General features: G+C 36.6%; 1 protein-coding gene and 1 long non-coding RNA gene across 2 annotated transcripts; one reads left to right on the top strand and one right to left on the bottom strand.

Moving 5' to 3' along the window:
- Nucleotides 1-693: 693 nt before the first annotated feature.
- LOC105427251 (uncharacterized) lies at nt 694-4,665 on the top strand. The gene is made up of 2 exons (XM_089081719.1): nt 694-3,185; nt 3,825-4,665. The coding sequence occupies exons 1-2, from the start codon at nt 2,180-2,182 to the stop codon at nt 4,403-4,405; spliced, it is 1,587 nt and encodes a 528-aa protein (XP_088937845.1). The 5' UTR covers nt 694-2,179; the 3' UTR covers nt 4,406-4,665.
- Nucleotides 4,666-13,253: 8,588 nt separating this feature from the next.
- LOC148935349 (uncharacterized) lies at nt 13,254-14,802 on the bottom strand. Its single transcript, XR_016140471.1, has 4 exons — nt 14,452-14,802; nt 13,931-14,022; nt 13,495-13,654; nt 13,254-13,391 (listed from the first exon to the last, which is right to left on the bottom strand). It is a non-coding gene; the product is annotated as an uncharacterized LOC148935349 (long non-coding RNA).
- Between the last annotated feature and the right edge of the window lie 4,301 nt (nt 14,803-19,103).

The raw sequence follows: 19,103 nt of genomic DNA, 5'->3' as shown, positions 1-19,103 counted from the left end.
AGATGAATGCATTGCACATCTCATTACTTTCTGTCGTTTCTTTCTTATAACATAAATTTATAACATAAATATTTAATATGCTTTTAATTTTATCTAATACTTTTTCCTGCCTTATAAAGTAGTCTCGTAATTATAATAATCGCGTCTCTACACTGCAAATCCAAGTATATCATTTTAGTTTATTTTATTCTTACATTTTTTTGTCCCGAATCACATCATTAAGCATAATTGAACGTATTAATTACATCATTTCATACAATTAAATTTGTTAAAAAACATATAAAAAAGAGTTTCCGTCTAATGTATCATTTTTTCAATGTTTCATTTTTTCAATGTTTATACGTGTAAAAATAATTACTTGGATTTATAGTGTAGCTTATGCTGTAACTCCAAATGTACAATTTTTACATGCATTAACATGTCAAAAAATGACATACTCGGGGACTCGAGCCATGCTTGATGCAATCTCTCCTGCCGCCCTGCAGGGGGACCCATTGTTCTTTCTTCGCCTGTTTGAAAAAATGCGGTTTCGCCGCGCTTCACTCAGAGGGAATAATTGATTTTTCCGGCTCTACTTTGCAACGAGAGAAACTTCGTGTAGCTTCGATGACGTTGGCGACTGAAAAATGATGGGATCGAACAAGCGGTGGAGCGCTGGCGCATCAGGAGGATTATTTGTATATTTGCCAATGGCGTTGGAGGATGTCGCCACTGCGGTCCGACCTGCATCCATCGAGTGAGAGACCAACTCGCTCTGGAGTACCGGTCGTGGGGATTCGAAAGAATACATGTATATATGTATATTGTAATATGCGTATATATATATATATATATATATATATATATATATATATATTGTTGCGGCCATGCGATATTCCGTTCGGCGCTGCTAAAAAATAATCAATATCAATCGATAAGAGTTTGAATAGAGGATCGGCCCTTGGCAACGCGTCGTTCTCCGACTGTTTTACGGATTTGACGGCCAGATTCCGCGGTGGTCGGACGCGTTTCTGTACCGTTGGTTTAATAAAGAGCGAGTCTTCCCTAAAACAGTGTTCTTCCTTTCCGAAAGCGCTCCGCCGAGTATCGCGATCACGGGAAGTAATGCCGCGAACGCGACAATTTTGGGGACTCGTCCGGGATCGAATTTTTCGATTCATGTGTGTGTGTGTGTGTGTGTGTGTGTGTGTGTGTGTGTGTGTGTGTGTGTGTGTGTGTGTGTGTGTGTGTGTGTGTGTGTGATAATGGCGGAGCGACAAACAGAAGAGACGGGGACTGGATAGGAAGAGGCGAAAAGTCGGAGAGTGATCTCTGTGAGAAAAAGGGCCTGTACTCGAGCGAAAGGGCCGGAGGCGTCTCCGAACTTGGAGGAGATTCTTCGCTTAACGCTGGAGGAGTTTCGCTCTCTGAGGGAGGAACGCGCTCGTCGAGAGACGGAAATATTTTCAATGTCCGGTCCGCAGGAAGAGATTTCGCAACGTCCGATATCAGGCTAGTCATTTCCTTTTTCAAATTTTAGTTCCGACTTGAAACTTAAGCCCGATATTTACGACGGTAGTGTTCCGTTGCGCGAATATCTTACGCAGTTTAATTTAATTGCGCGGGCGAATAATTTGGGAAACGCGGAGAAGGCTGTCGTATTAGCGTCATGTCTCCGAGGAAAAGAGCGTGCGATTTTGGAAGGGGGCACGGATTTTGAGAACTCTCAATTTGAAAATTTGGTCGCGCGTTTAGAGCTACGTTTTGGAGAAAATTTATCCTCGCAAAATTATTATTATTAATTTACGAATCGAAAACAGAGATTCGGAAAAGATTTAGCTGCATTAGGCTCGGATATCGAGCGTTTATCTCGATTAGCTTATCCTGAATGTTCTCCTGGAGTTCGTGACAAAATTGCTTGTTCTCAATTTGTAGTTGCATTGTCTGATGTGAATGTTAAACAGACATTGCAGCTAGAAGGGTTAACGTCTTTGAGGGCCGCGGTAGAAAGAGCTTTGGCTATTAAAATTATTAGGGAGAATTGTTTAAAAGAGCGAAGAAATTTTAATTTTAAGGAGGTTAAAGATTGCTCGAATTATAAGAGCAATCCTGATTTAAACGGGTTCAAAGTAGAATCTCGTGGAACGAGGGGATTAAATTTTAAGAAAAAGAAGAATTTTAAAATTCAAGAGAAAAAGGAATGTTGGCAGTGCGGAAAACAAGGGCACTTCCGTTCCGAGTGTCCATCACTTTCTGTTTCACAGCAGGGAAAATAGGTTTTGTCGAACTTACAGGGGCGGGCTCGACAAATGGAAGAAATGCCCCAGGTGTTTGTAAGCGTTTTGAGAGAGGGTGTGAAAAATCAGGAAATTTTGTTTTTCAAGGCTCTCTTAATGGGAAAGATTGTTTTTTTAAATTGGATACGGGCTCCGATGTGACCTTGGTGAGTAGTAAATTTATAGGGAGAAAAGGGAAGCGTTTTTCAGCAAAGAAAGAAAATTTGAGATATCCTACGGGGGAAAGAGTCCCGATCAGTTTTAAAATGTTTGCTAAGATAAAGTTAGGGAGATTTAATTTAGAGTTACCGATTTTCGTTGCCGATATTGGAGAGGATTGTATTTTGGGCGCGGATTTCTTTTCACGAATAGGGATGCAAACTATAATAGAATCTTTTTTCCGTGGAGGTCATAGGGAAGATTTTTGTCGTCGAATTAAGCAAGAGGACGAAGCTATGCCCGCGGAGTTGGAAGAATTCTTTAATAATAATTCCCAAGAGTTGGAGGAAGATCAGAGAATAGTTTTCGCTACATTGTTGCGAGAATTTCGTGACGTGTTTTCGGAGCAAGCTGTTGCAGGAAAGTGTGAAGTTCTTCAACATAAAATTGAATTAATGGATTCTTGTCCTATCAAACAGGCTCCTAGGAGAATTCCAATTCATATGCGTTCAGAAGTTGAAAAAATTATGGAGGACATGAAAGAACAAGGGGTAATTAAAGAATCTTCAAGCCCTTGGATTTCTCCAGCAGTTTTGGTAAAGAAGAAAGATGGATCTCTTAGATTTTGCATTGATTTTCGGAAATTGAATGCGGTTACGAAAAAAGATTCTTATCCGCTACCAAGGGTTGACGATCTTCTTGATCAGTTATCGGGAAATGCCTGGTTTTCTACTCTGGATTTGAAGAGTGGTTATTGGCAACTGAAAATTCGTCCCGAAGATAGGGAAAAGACTGCTTTTTCTGTGGGGAATAGACTTTGGCAATTTGTTGCAATGCTTTTTGGTCTGTGTAATGCCCCGGCTACCTTTGAACGTCTTATGGAACGGGTGCTTCGGGATTTACTTTCGAAAATTTGCCTGATTTATTTAGATGATGTGATAGTATTTGGCAAAACCTTTGAGAAAATGAAAGAGAATTTAAGAGAGGTTCTTCTGAAATTTCGTGCTGCGAAACTTAGTGTTAACCCAAAGAAATGTGATTTATTTAGGAGACAAGTAAAATATTTGGGTCATGTTGTTTCTTCTGCCGGGATCGCTATGGATCCTGAGAAGACTGAAGCGGTCACTAAGTGGCCAGTTCCTCAGAATAAGAAACAGGTCCGAAGTTTTCTTGGATTTTGCTCTTATTATCGGAAGTTTGTTAAGGGATTTTCTTCAATTGCGAAGTCTCTGTTTAAGTTAACTGAGAATTTGATTAAATTTGAATGGACTGGGCGATGTTAAGAAGCATTTTTGAGGTTAAAACAGGCATTAACGTCTGCACCTCTTTTTTCTTTTCCGAAGGGGGAAGGAAAGATGATTTTGGATACGGATGCTTCAGGTTTTGGAATAGGGGCGATACTTTCACAAGTTCAGGACCGCTATGAGAGGGTCATTGCTTATTATAGTCGGGTTTTGAACAAACCTGAGCGGAATTATTGCACAACAAGAAGAGAGTTATTAGCTTTGGTAGATTCGATGAAACATTTTCATCATTATTTGTACGGAAAGAGTTTCTCTATTCGAACTGATCATGCTTCTTTGAGATGGTTGATGTCCTTCAAAGACTTGGAGGGACAATTGGCTCGCTGGATGGAAAGGTTACAACAATACGATTTTAATGTTGCTCATCGAAAGGGGATTATACACAGTAATGCCGATGGTCTTTCGAGACGTCCTTGTGTAGAAGAAAAATGTAGATTCTGTTCTAAAGTAGAAGTTCAGAGAGGGCTTTTTGAGGATAAAATAGTTGCTCGTATTGTTTTGCGTGAGGATTCTTCTGAGGATTGGCGAAGGGCTCAAATAGAGGATCAGGAACTGGCAATGTTTTTACTTGCCAAAGAAAATGATTTGCGACCTTCTTGGGAGGAAGTTTCTTCGAAAGGATTATCAGCCAAGATCTATTGGCATCAATGGCATGCCTTGGAAGTCCAAAATGGGATTTTGCATTAGAGATGGGAGGCTCCTAATTTGAAAAACAGTTTTCTTCAGTTGATGGTCCCGCGAAGCAAAGTGAAGCAGATTTTAGAAGAAGCTCATGATACTCCTTCTGGAGGGCATTTCGGGATCAATAAAATGCTGGAAAAGATCCGGAAGCGTTTTTATTGGGCAACCTGTAAGAAGGATGTTAAGAAATGGTGCAGAACCTGTAAGATTTGTATTGCGAAGAGGGGAGCTGCAGATAAGGGGAAATCTCCTTTGCAAATCTTTAATTCGGGAGCTCCTTTTGAGAGGATTCAGATGGATATTTTAAGCCCGTTACCTGTTTCTTCTTCAGGCAATAAGTATCTCCTAGTTGTTGTTGGTTGTTTTACTAAATGGGTAGAGGCTTTTCCTTTGAAAAATATGAGAGCTACTACGATAGCAGAAATTTTTGTTAATCAGGTTGTTTCTAGATATGGGGTCCCGTTGGAACTTCATACTGATAAGGGAAGGAATTTTGAATCACAGCTCTTTCAAGAATTGATAAGAATTTTGGGAATTAGGAAAAGGAGGACGACCGCTCTTCATCCTCAGTCTGATGATCAAGTTGAAAGACAACATCAGACAATTTTACAGTATTTGTCAAAGTTTGTTGAAGAAAATCAAAAGGATTGGGATCATTGGATTCCCATGTTTCTTCTTGCCTATAGGACCTCTAAACATGAAGCTACAGAGGTACTCCTCCCAGTTATGGTTTTTCCGAGTCAGCGGAGGAGTACGTTCGGAATTTGCGGCAGAAGCTGAATGAAATTCATCAGAGAGTAAAAGAGAGATTAGAATCAAGGTCTTTGAAGATCAAATGCCGCTATGATCGAAAGGCTAAGCATCTCGTTTTTGAGGAAGGACAGAAGGTTTGGTTATTTAATCCTCATCGTAAGAAGGGTAGGTCTCCCAAACTACAGAACGATTGGGAGGGGCCTTTTGAGATAATTAAGAAAATTAGTGATGTAGTTTTCTGTATTTCTCGTTCAGGTGGTCAGAAAAGCAAGGTTATGCATGCCGACAGGTTAGCTCCGTATAGAGAAAGGGAAGAATTCTAAGAAGAGGTTTTCGGGGCCCGGTTTTCCAATTTCGACATTACTTTTATTTCTTGTTAATTGTTTTGAGTTACTGTGTTCTGTTTTATCTTTCTTTAAACTTCCTTCCGTCGTGAGAAGCGTCGTGGGGAGATCCTCGAGCCTGAGCACTAAGCAAGATCTTCAAGCTCGTGCTTCAAACTGAAAAGAAGTCTGCCTCGCTCCCGGTTTTCCGAGTCGTGGTTTTTCCGGGGGACGATGGGCGAATGCCGAGGCAGGGGCTTAGTGTGTCTTTTAGAAAGACGTAAGGGTCCACGACGATTACCCCCACTTTGCCCGAAAAATAGAAGAGAGAAGTGCGCAAAGCTCAAGACGAAGAGTCAAGAGTAAAACGCGCAGAAAATTTCAAGAACAAGATTCTTCTGAAGAGTAGAAAAGACTGGGATTGGAAATAGCGGCGCCCGGTAACCTGAGGCAGCAGCCCAGGGTAGGGCAGGAAGTCGCCAGGAGCCCAGAAGTCTTTTCCAAGAGGAAGTTCTTGAAAGAGGAAGAATTGTCGGGACGACAATTTTTTATGAAGAGGGGGCAGTGTTGCGGCCGTGCGGTATTCCGTTCGGCGCTGCTAAAAAATAATCAATATCAATCGATAAGAGTTTGAATAGAGGATCGGCCCTTGGCAACGCGTCGTTCTCCGACTGTTTTACGGATTTGACGACCAGATTCCGCGGTGGCCGGACGCGTTTCTGTACCGTTGGTTTAATAAAAAGCGAGTCTTTCCTAAAACAGTGTTCTTCCTTTCCGAAAGCGCTCCGCCGAGTATCGCGATCACGGGAAGTAACGCCGCGAACGCGACAATATATATATATATATATATATATATATATATATGTGTGTGTGTGTATCATTGTATTGTTGATATGTTATTCTAAATATGTTATTTGCGATAAATATCATCACATGCCTCGGTAGTCGAAAAGATAAGATGCCTGCCCTGTAAGTAGGAAATCCAGGTTCGATTCCTGACTGAGGTGGTATTTTTTCGCAAAAATGATTATGAGTTTTTCACGACTGGTTCGTGGTTCGGGCCCCGCTGTGACACACCCTCCCTTCTTATACTGGAGAAAATATACCATAACGTGAACGTGTCGAAGAAATCAAAATAGTGTCTCGAAGCGTAGAAATTGAAACAACGCAGTAAAGCAAGCGGAAAAGAAAACATATCGTGATGTTTAGCATAAGCTTTGCGTAGCACTTTAATTAATTACGTCATTTAATAAATCTAATTAAGATGAATAAAATAAGAAGAATCTAATTAAGAAGAACCTCAAGATTAACCTGTGTTAAGATGTATTTAATCGTGCTAAATAAAATATTTTAGAATGATATAAGAAAAATATATAAAAAACTTAAAATAATACATCGGATTTATCAAGAGACACGATCATGGCTCGTTGTCAAGTGTGAGCGTCAGAGCTCCACAAGCGCGAGACTGTCTTTTTACGTGAGCCGACGATCTAACTATCAAGATTATTGAATCTCAGGCTGAATCGATCAATTTCTTTCGCGAAGGCGCAATCGATAGCTTAGGTTTCGAATTATATAATAAAAGTGTTTTTAGTTGTATGAGCGGAGATATTACAATCCAAAGTTTGATTTCTAAAAATTTAAGAAACGTTATCGTTATTATATTATTGTCATCACCAGCCGTATGGTATACAGTTGCAATTTTTACCACTACTAGGCGGTGGCGCTAGCGATCAAATTTTTGTAGAGTGGGTAAAAGTAAAGTGAAGCCAATAAGCCGGAAGTCGCCATTTAACAGCGTAATTCAGGCGCGTAAATTTAAAATATGTAAATGAACAGTTAAGTTGTAATAAAGAATGTCAATTGCGCACCGTAAACAGTGCTGATTCTCATTTGCCCATTTACTACATCATATGTAAATAAACAATTTATTCTTCAATCCGTTTGATGTTTTCAAATTTATTACTCTTAAATATGAATAACTGAATGAATAAAAAATTTATTACGCATTAGGATTGAATCCCTTAAGAATATTCATTTTAAAATATACAAAAATAAAATATACGAATAATAATTCTGAATAATGGACCGTAAAGTTAGCAGTACTGAACATGAGTTGGCTATAAGTAATAATTAAAACAATAAAGCAAAAATAGATAGAATATTTTATATATATATATATATATATATATATATATATATATATATAAGGTATGAGCGAAAAAAATCTTACTGAACTTATTATTAGAAAACATAAATTTTCGAGATACATATATTGCAAAAGTGATAAATTGGAATAAAAATAAATATTTCAAATTAATATATGTAATATTGTATTTTATTGAAATTGTACAGATTGATATTAACTTATTTCTATTATCAGTATATGTTTTAAATATCCATGAATTATAATTTATTTAATTATTTATTTAATCCGCGATAACATTTCTTTTTTTGAAATTTTTTCACTGCAATAATATTAATAAGAAAAAAAATATTTGAATAGTATACTGATACAGAAAGAATATTAGAATAAAGATAAGCAATTACAATTATCCAATATAGTTAAAACGTATCAAAAATTAATAAATTAATAAATTAACAAATTACTCTTATGATTTTTCACAAACACTCAGACGGCCTGGCTGCCGGAAACTGATCGTAAAATGGCGAGAATCAATCTGAGAGAAGAACCAGCATTGGCTTCATTCTACTCTTTTGGAGTGATGTACATATGATAAGTGAGTATATGAGAGTGAGTGAGAGAGCGAAAGAGGGAATGAGATGGCGAAAGAGCAAGTGAGAAAGTGAAAGAGCCAGTAAACAGCAAGAGAACAAATGAGAGAGTAAAAAAACGAGAAAGACAATAAAAGAGCGAGTGAGAGTGAAAGAACCAGCAAGACGGCAAAAGACTCGAACGTTCGACACGTTGCGAGAAAGAATAGAAATACTTGTAGCGTCCTTGCTACCTACTTCTGCTCCGCTGCTTGGCGCGCCCGCCGCCGAGCGCCATCGTCCATCGAGGAAATAGATGTACCACGACCAGTGTGATAACTTCTGCCTTCTTCCCCGTCAGCCACATTGCGTCGAACGGCTATTACGTGTCTCTTCGTACCAGCTATCGGACGCGCAGATAGCCACACATCTGGCGGAGAGAGAGAGAGAGAGAGAGAAAGAGAGAGAGAGAGAGAGAGAGAGAGAGAGATCCGTATCGTCTATAGGAATCGTTATTGTCACCGTGTCGTGCAAGTGACCGCGCCTTGTGCAGTATCGAGTGTCGCGTACGTGCCAGGTTCCGTGCTGCGTCGCGTTTTTAGTTTCGTCGGCATCGTGCGATCACGTGCGGCGTTCCGTACCTGTTGTTCCGCGCCGGATGTTCGCCGTCCCTCTCGCTCTCCGTGCGCCTCCATCTCTCTCGCCTGCGCGTGAGACCTAGTGCACCCGTTCTTTCTCTCTCGCTCGCGTGTGACTGGCTGATTTCTCGCTCTCTTTCTCGTTCGCATGTGTGCTACCTCTTTCTCGCTCGCGTTTCGCCGCTCTCTCTCTCGCTTGCGTGCCAAGTAATTCTCTCTCGCTCGTGAGCGGTTGCATCATCAGCGTGCGTCTTATCCGCGTCCCGCGTCCGTTCTGTTCCGTCTCGTCTTATCCTGCGTTTTATCTGCGTTCTGCGCCAATATCAAAGTTCCGCGTCTCACATTCTGCATTTCTCTTTTGCATGCGCTGTTTTATTCGCGTCCGCGTTGCGTTTCATTCTCGTCCGCGTTACATCTCGTCTTTCGTCTGCGTCGCGTCTTTCTAGTCTTAGTCTGCATTTCATCTGCGTTCTGCGTGCGGCAACTGTCCGCGATTTCCTACGTTTCGCGATCGTGGCCACGCAGCGTGCGTTTTTCAGGCGCTCCGCCTTTTTCTTGCGAGCGATCATTTCAGCGCTTTTCCTATTTTTTCAGCGACTCTAGTCTCGAACACTCCTCCGCGGTGCCCTTGCTGGCATTGTACGTTTCCGATTTTCTTTGTCTTGTGATTAGCTGTAAACCGTGTAAATATCGCGTTCACGTTTTTGTTGCTAACTGGTTGAATGTTCTAGATATTATTTTCCATTGTTTGTTCGAAATAAACGAGACCGAGTCAGAACTTCGCGAGTCGTTGCTGGCGATAGTCGAACATCAAATCGTAGTGATAAAATTCAGTTTGTCTTGCATCCTTCCTGCTTTTCCGACTTTTCAGGGATCAACCATCTTGCTTTCCTGGCAGAGATAGCAGTTTCAGCCTAGACTACAGATAGGCAACGCATTGACCACTACATACTATTGTATTCTCTCGCGCTTGACGCGCTGCGAAAAGAGAATAGAGATACTATTGTATTCTATCTTTCTTGATATGATGGTCGAACATCTCCAACATTTTTTGGTTACTGCTCATTATTGTTGACATATATATCGATAGTATATGCATTGAAAAACATAAGCAGTTATTAGCTGCGTTCAGCAGAGAAAGTGGCGGCACAATTGTTGTAAGATTTTGTGCTGAATGCCATGTAGCAGCTTATGCTCTCGCAACATGTTTGCTGAGCGGTCGCCATTTTATCCATCATATTAAAAGTTTGTTCTCGGACACACAACATGTTGGATAGCGGTTGTGATTCTTTATAAGAAACTGAACCTAAACAAGAAATAAAAATAATATATACTTATAATAATATTAATTATAATATACATGCAACAAATGATATACACGAAAAATTACAAAATAAAATGATAAAATTATAATAATATTTATAGAAATATAAATATACATAAATATATTTATATTATAATTATATAACATTAATTTCTCATATATATAAGATATTCATATAATGTATATGCGAATATATATTTTATACTTCTAAATATTTAAATGAATATACATGTCGTAATCTTCTGAATATATGCACAATAATCTATAAATTATACATATGTATATTGTAGCGGTCACCACTACATAATCACACCACGCCGCATCGCGTGGGCCCATCGGACGCTGTAATTCACGCGGCCACCACGAGGTGGCGCGAGGCTTGATCACTTCTCGCGTTTCTCTTTCATTTCGTGGAGTTATATAAGACCGGCTGCGGGCACCGTTCTTCGTCTCAATTGCTTTCAGCCGAGTAGGCTAAGAGTAGTACTGCGACCCAATGATGCCAACTCGAGACCGCTTACAGCACGCTACAGGACATAAACACAAGCAAGCGCTCGTGTACGTGTGCCCGCCGCACTTCGACCAATGTCGGGCGGTGGAAGGACACAGACGTATTCTCTGTTGTCCCTTTTTTTTCGTACTGTGTCTATCGTGTATATGAGCGGCCATCATCATGTCTATCGTATTTGGACGCTTACTTATACTATATTTATATATATATATATATATAAATATAAGTAAGTATATATATCATCATAAGTATGTGTGTCATAAGTGTGTGTGTGTGTGTGTATACACACATACACACACACACATACTTATGATGATATATATATATATTCATAAGTATATATACATATATACTTATATATATATATATATATATATAAGTATATATATATATATATATATATATAAGTATATATGTATATATACTTATGAATTAAGTATTATAACTAGATTTATTAATTAAATAAATATATAATGCACAAAATGAATGTAGAAGATAAACATTTAAATTAAATACTAGAAACATTAGCTTTATAAAGATATTAAATATAATTAGAATAAGAGAAATAAAGGAGAAAAGCAAAAGCGTAAATAATTAATGAATAATAGAAATCCACTCTTGGCCGATATGTACACTCGTGGACAATGAGGTATAACATTTTTTTTCAATAAGTTTAGGAACGCGTGGTTAAGTTCAAGATACGGATCACTGTCCTCGCTCATGCGCAATGCGAACGATTATAATGTTACTAAACTTGCATATACAGTATGTAACATAAATTTGAATGACAAGTTTTCACGAGAAATCTATAATAAATAAAATTTGTGTCAAATTCATCAAATATAAGATCAGTAGATCACATTACATTAAATTTTTTAACTTGTCTTTCATTTAATTCAATATATGAGATTAATCATAGAATCATATTATCTATTTGTAAAAGTATTGCAAGAGAAATGACATATAATTATATAATAAAATTAATAGATATAGTAATTATATAACACGATTAAGTAAAGAAGCGCCAAAAATGATCGAGACGGAATCTTGATGTCTAATAAATATTTGTATATAAATTTTTCAATCTTACAAACTGCGCGTTATTATTATCGGACTTTTTTTCTTAAAATTTTGTCATATTAAATGTGTAATATTTTGTGTTGCAATATTTCCATTATTTTAATTTAAGAACAATTATTTGCATTTTTTAAGCATGGATTAATTTGGATTAATTTAATTTCTTCGTGCACAATTCTATTTCTAAATATAATATGGTTTAATATAATATGGTATAACAGTTCATTCTCGCCGAGCGTGTCGTGCGAGTTCGGATGCGCGAACGTACTCGTCGGTGGCCGGTAATTAATAAAATTATTTGACTCGGATGTTGTGTTAAAAGAATGTATATTTATTTGAACTAATCGATACACAGCGATGTTGGTTCGCGTAGCGTGCTTGTTGGCAGATGTGATGTGTTGTTCGCCGTGAGGTTCTCGGTGCGAAGTATGCGCGGTGTGCGCAACGGGGCGAGAGATTGACTAGTGTCGGGGTCTACTGGTCGCGTAGGCGCGTGATTGGTCGAGCGGTGATTCGGCGGTAGTGCTTGCAGTCAGGGATGCCATTTCATGTACGATTGCACGCTGTAGCACGTAGAGGGGATAGGCTGGCACACACACTAGCGCGAGCGTTCGTCCGTGTACGCTCCGCGCTTCAGCCAGCTTCGAATGGTAGAGAAGGAGTACCGACAACTGCTGTCTTCTTCTTTCTCGAGAAACGCTGTACCGCTGATTTGAAGCTGGTGTCTCATGACATGACACGAATTAATCATGCGAGGCGCCATTGTCGATTATTTTTACACTTTTATACATTTATTTTATTAAGGTAATAACATTATTACAATATATTTTTTCATACATAAATAAAAATAAAAATTTGTAAATACAAAAATCCACTCTTTGCCAATATATACGCTTTTTATTTGCAAAAAGTAATTATTATATTAAAAAGAATTTATTGTGGTCTTATAAAGATATTTAGATATAGCTATTAAAAACTGAATAAATATATAAATAAATATATAAATATATAAATAAACAATATATATATATATTATATATATATATATATACATATATATATATATATATATACCAATAAATATATAAAATAAATATTAGATATATTATTATATAAAAGGGAGTGAATATAAAAAGACTATATAGCTTTTATGATATTAATAAATAATAGATAATAATAAAACTAATAATTGATATGAATATATCAATCGCAAAAAGAAATTCAAATTATGTTAACACTCTTATCTTTTCATTATTGTTATTAGTTTTTAAATGTTTAATGCTTCTTTGATAAATTTTTATTAAAAGAAGTATTAATTATTCTTTTTAATAATTAGTAATAATTTTATTTATTTTAGTAATAATTATTCTTTTTAGTAATAATTTATCAAAGAAGCATTAAACATTTAACAACAAATAACAATAATGAAAAGGTAAGAGTGCTGACATAATCCACTTAAATTTATTTTTATATTTTTTATTTAAAACAATATTTTTTTACAATTATATTTTTTCCCCAGCCTCTTCCTCCTTTATTTCCTTCCGGGCCTCTTTCTCCTCTCCGGCCTCCCTCCAACTATATGTCATACGTCCCCCTCGTTGCAAGGCCCATCTTGCACGGGAACGTCCACCACTATTTCGTCTATGAGGCACTGAAAATAATTAAATGTCAATTAATATGTTTACATATATATGTATTACACATGACATATATGTGTGTATTTATATACATATAATTATTTCAATAAATAATACCACTATTTTGCTGTTGCTGCTGTGGCTGCGGCTGCTGCTGCTGCTGCTGCTGCGGCTGCGGCTGCTGCTGCTGCTGCGGCTGCTGCTGCTGCTGCGGCTGCTGCTGCTGTTGCTGCTGCTGCTGTTGTTGCTACTGCTGTTGCTGCTGCGGTTGTTGTTTCTGTATAAAAAAAACTTTTGAAAAATCTAAAAATTACAAATTAACCAAATACAGATCTGGAAATAATTTTATTGGACCATCAACATTATTATGTAGGACACTTAAATATAATAATAATGTTCACAAATTTCTGATCTAGCAACCGATTTGAATATAACAGATTTCACAGATAATCATTTTAAAGATCCAATAAAATTATTTACATATCAGTATCTATCCAAATTATATGTAATTATATTATGTTACATTTGTCAGCAAAAGCGTTCTTTTTCTTACCAGCAAGTTTACCTGCTCCCGCAACTGTTGCATTTGCAGCTCATGCTGTTTTTGCTGCTGTTGCAGCATATCAGCAAATTTTTTCTTTTGCTCTGTAAAATACATAAATTGTATATAGTAACATTATAATAGTATAATAGTAACATTATTATACTACTGATTATACTACTGATATCAGATAATGATAAAATTTTAATACACGCGTACACATATACACGCGTACGCACGCAGGCACACGTACACACAGGCACACGTACCCGCAGGCACACGTACCCGCAGGCACACGCACATGCAGGCACACGTACACGCAGGCACACGTACACGCAGGCACACGCACATGCAGGCACACGCACATGCAGGCACACGCACACGCAGGCACACGCACATGCAGGCATACGCACACGCAGGCACACGCAGGCATACATACACACAGGCACACGCACATGCATACGATAATGAAGCATATTAAATTACATTGAAAATGATTTATATTTCTTAAATAATAATAAATTGTAACTAACCTGTCATTGCGTCGTCGAGTATGCTGTTCACTGTGTCGCCGAATAAGAAAGAAACAACGATCTCAATTTTCCATTGTTTATCTCACGATGCGCGACGATTTCATTTGTCTTTCGGTGACTTCGTGTACCATCTTTCGATCACATCGTGTATCATGTATCCCCATCTTAATTTTTTAATATTGAAGAATATATTCGAGATTAAAAGGTATAACTTTCCATATACACATTTATACACAACACACACACACACACACACACACACACACACACACACACACACATACACACACACACACACACACACACACACACACACACACACACACATATATATTCACATATACGTATACGGAGAGAGACGATTTAGGATCGTAAAATATTTTGACAAATAACAGAATCCTGACCTCTTTCCGTGACATACGCATACATATAATTTTCATATTATATTTCTATTTCTCTTTTTATCTTTTTTCGATTTTTTTGTCCTTTTAAAATTGATATGGAAATGTGTGACGAATCAATCAAAAAACGTAAACGAAGCTTTATAAAAGCTTGGCTTACTGACAATAGATATCAATCATGGATACGCGAAGTATCAAATAATAATAGTCAGTATCATTGCAGCATTTGCAATAAGAATTTTTCGTTCATTAATTTCTCGCCATGCAGATTCTGCATGTCGAGATAAAAATAATCTTAAAAAAGGATCATCATTACCTAACAATGATGAAAAATCAAAAAAAATATCTCAATCAGTTTTTCAACAGAGATGGTTAGATATCGAAGAATTCAAATGTTGGTTACGAGAAGTACAATGCAAATTTATCTTTTTGTTCAATTTGCAATAAAACTATTACTGGTTTAGCACAAATATATCGTCACGCAGAATCCAAAGCATATTTAGATAAATATAAAAGTTTCATTGAGATAAATAAATAAAATCAAAATTTGCAAATGGAAGATAATGAATCACTTTTGTCGTTTGATGAGCGTAAAACGTTAGCAGAAATTAGATATGCCGCATTAATTGCCGATAAAAATATTTCTCATCAAACTGCAAAAGAGATTCTTAATTTTTTTCAACATATAGGAAAAGATCCTAATATATTAAAAAGCATGAGCATGGGTCGTACAAAATGTAAAAATATTATTACAAACGTTTTATGCCCAATTGAAACGGAACGTGTCATTAACAAAATTCAAAACACAAAATTTTCAATATTTATTGACGAAACGTCTGATATTTGTAATAGTTGTACTAAATGGATGACTTTTATGGTACGATACGTTGACCCGGAGACATTAGATGTTCGTTCACAATTAGTTAAATTAATTAATATTGATGCCAAAGGTTCCAGCGCAGAAAAATTGTTTCAAGCATTTAAATGTGAAATGTGGAAGATGAAAATACCATTTTTAAATATTATAGCTCTATCATGCGACAATGCATCTGTCATGATAGGAAAATTTTCATCATTTAAAAAAAAATTAGAAGAAGTATGTCCACATTTATTAACATTTATATGCCCTTGCCATTCCGTCACATTAATAGCGCATGCTGCATGTAATAAAATACCAGAATTTTGCGAAGAATTTTTACGAAAAATTTCTAGTTTTATTAACAATAATCCCAAACGATTATCTGTTTACAATGAATTTTCTGAGTGTTTCTAAGAAACAAATCACAAATTGTTAAAATTATGTGATACACGCTGGCTTTCTCATTACTTATGTGTAGAAAGACTTCTGGAATCTTGGGAAACAATTAAATATTTTTTGAACGAAATGGTTGTTGGTAAGTGAAAAAACACAACATGGAGAACATCTGTTGTCTATAATGGATAATATTGAAACAAAAGCCTATTTTCTTTTTTTAAAATACGTTTTAAATTTCTTTAACGCATTCAATGCATTTTTTCAAGCATCAGAAACACGAATTCATTTATTGCAGCCAAAATCTTTACAGTTTCTTTTTCAAATTTGCCGAAACTTTTTAAAAGATGAATATTTAAAACCTTTTTCTGTAAACACAGTTTTCTCTTTAACAGAGAATCACAAAATTCTTCATAAAATTAATTTAGGTACAGAATGCGAAGAATATCTTTACGAATTACTGATGCAAGGACACGAAGACGCAGTTACATCTGTTCGAACAAATTGCTTGATGTTTTATGTAACTGCTGCAGAAGAAATTCGTAAAAGATTACCGATAAATAATAAATTTTTATTAAAATTACAAGTTTTTAGACCTTTTGTAAGCTTATTCAATACTGATAGAGAAACTTCATTTAATGATGTTTTTTTTATAGCTAAAACTGTAGGTAGTGTTGATGAAGATGCTTTAAAGAAAGAATAGATTGCATTGCCATTGGATTTTACAATGGAAAAGAAGCAAAATCTTTCCACATTAAATTTTGATAATATGTGGAAGGAAATTTTACATCCAAAACATTCAAATAATATTACTAAGTATCCAAATTTAACAAATGTTCTGAATGCTGTTCGATCACTTCCAAATTCAAATGCCGACCCAGAGAGAATGTTTTCCTCTTTAAGTAATTTAAAAACAAAAAATCGAAATAGATTATCGTCGGCTTCCATTAATGCCACGTGCGTTTTAAAATGAGGATTAAGGGCGAGAGGAGAAACATGTTTAAACATGATGATTGAAGAAAAGTATTTGTCTCTTATGTCAATACAGATAAATTATATGCTAATATTGCTAAAAAAAAAACGCACTTTAAGGCTACATGCCGTGAATGACAATGAAATTGTTGCTGATCCCTCGTGGGCAGGTTAAAAATGTTAAATATTAGATTATTAGAATTTTGTCCATAGCAGACATCACGCTTAAAGAGAATAAGCGTGTAAAAAATCTTGTCCCTAGCAGATATCATGCTTAAAGAGAATAAGCGTGTAAAAAAATCTTGTCCATAGCAGACATCACGCTTAAAGAGAATAAGCGTGTAAAAAATTTTGTCCATAGCAGACATCACGCTTAAAGAGGATAAGCGTGTAAAAAATCTTGTCCATAGCAGACATTACACTTAAAGAGAATAAGCGTGTAAAAAATCTTGTCCATAGCAGACATCACGCTTAAAGAGGATAAGCGTGTAAAAAATCTTGTCCATAGCAGACATCACGTTTAAAGAGGATAAGCGTGTAAAAAATCTTGTCTATAGCAGATATCACGCTTAAAGAGAATAAACGTGTAAAAAATCTTGTCCATAGCAGACATCATGCTTAAAGAGAATAAGCGTGTAAAAAATCTTGTTTGCGGGAGATATTATGAGAAAAAAAAAGCGAATTTGTATCAGTAATATGTATGCGTATAGTTATACATAACACACACACACACACACACACACACACACACACACACACACACACACACACACACACACACACACACACACACAGGGAAATGTAAAAAATCAATTTTGCAATATTAAAAAATTAATTTTTAATATTACAATAATTAAATTATTTAAATTATTTTTTATTAATAATTTAAATAAATAATTTTTTACATTTCCCTCCTGACGGAAGAGACCACCACTTTCTCGCGGTTTCCGTCGAGCAACAATATATACGTTTTATATTTATAGAAAATAAATACAATAAAAGTACAAGGAATACAATATACAAACGCTAAATTTTTAATAATTATATCTAAATCTTTTTATAAGACCACAATAAATTTTTTTTAATATAATAATTACTTTTTGCAAATAAAAAGCGTATATATTGGCAAAGAGTGGATTTTTGTATTTACAAATTTTAATTTTTATTTAGGTATGAAAAAATATATTGTAATAATGTTATTAACTTAATAAAATAAATGTATAAAAGTGTAAAAATAATCGACAATGGCATCGCGCCTCGCATGATTAATTCGTGTCATGTCATGAGACGCCAGCTTCAAATCAGCGGTACAGCATTTCTCGAGAAAGAAGAAGACAGCAGTTGTCGGTACTCCTTCTCTACCACTCGAAGCTGGCCGAAACGCGGAGCGTACACGGACGAGCGCTCGCGCTTGTGTGTGTGTGCCAGCCTATCCCCTCTACGTGCTGCAGCGTGGCTGCAATCGCACATGAAATGGCATCCCTGCTTGCAGTGCGTGCCGCGTTACTAGGTATTTTCGCGCGGTCGATATGCGTTCGAATGTCAGGAGCGAGAATGCTCGCTCCGACTCGAGAATTTTGAGAGACAAGTATGCTTGTCAGAAACGGAGAATACTCCGTCCCGTATGCTCGTGTATAGGTGGGATTGATGAGACCAAGAATGCGGAGTGGAAGATAGAAGGAATGAGTGACAAGTATGTTTGTCGGGGACTGAGAATGCTCCGTCCCGGTTTACTCGTATCGTTAGCAAGGAAACATTAAGACTGAGAATACTCTGTCTCGAGGGAAGCAAAAGTCAAGTATGCTTGACGGAGACTGAGAATACTCTGTTCCGATTTTCTCACTTTTGTGGATGGATGATACCTGGTGTCGAGTATCGATCGGAAATGTGAACAGGCTGGAGGATTGGATCGGTCTGATTCTTTTATCCTGGCTCGGCCGGGTTTATATATCCGGCCGCATTTGTTATTTTGTATTGTAAGATTCTTATAACTTTTGAATTTGAATAAAGTAACCGTTTGTCAGGAA

This window comes from Pogonomyrmex barbatus, unplaced genomic scaffold (genome assembly GCF_055798465.1).
Source record: "Pogonomyrmex barbatus isolate J1 unplaced genomic scaffold, ASM5579846v1 scaffold5, whole genome shotgun sequence".
In the NCBI taxonomy this organism is placed as follows: Eukaryota; Metazoa; Arthropoda; class Insecta; order Hymenoptera; family Formicidae; genus Pogonomyrmex; species Pogonomyrmex barbatus.
The sequence above is the reverse complement of the archived record's forward strand: the minus strand, read 5'-3'. Positions and strand labels throughout refer to the sequence as shown.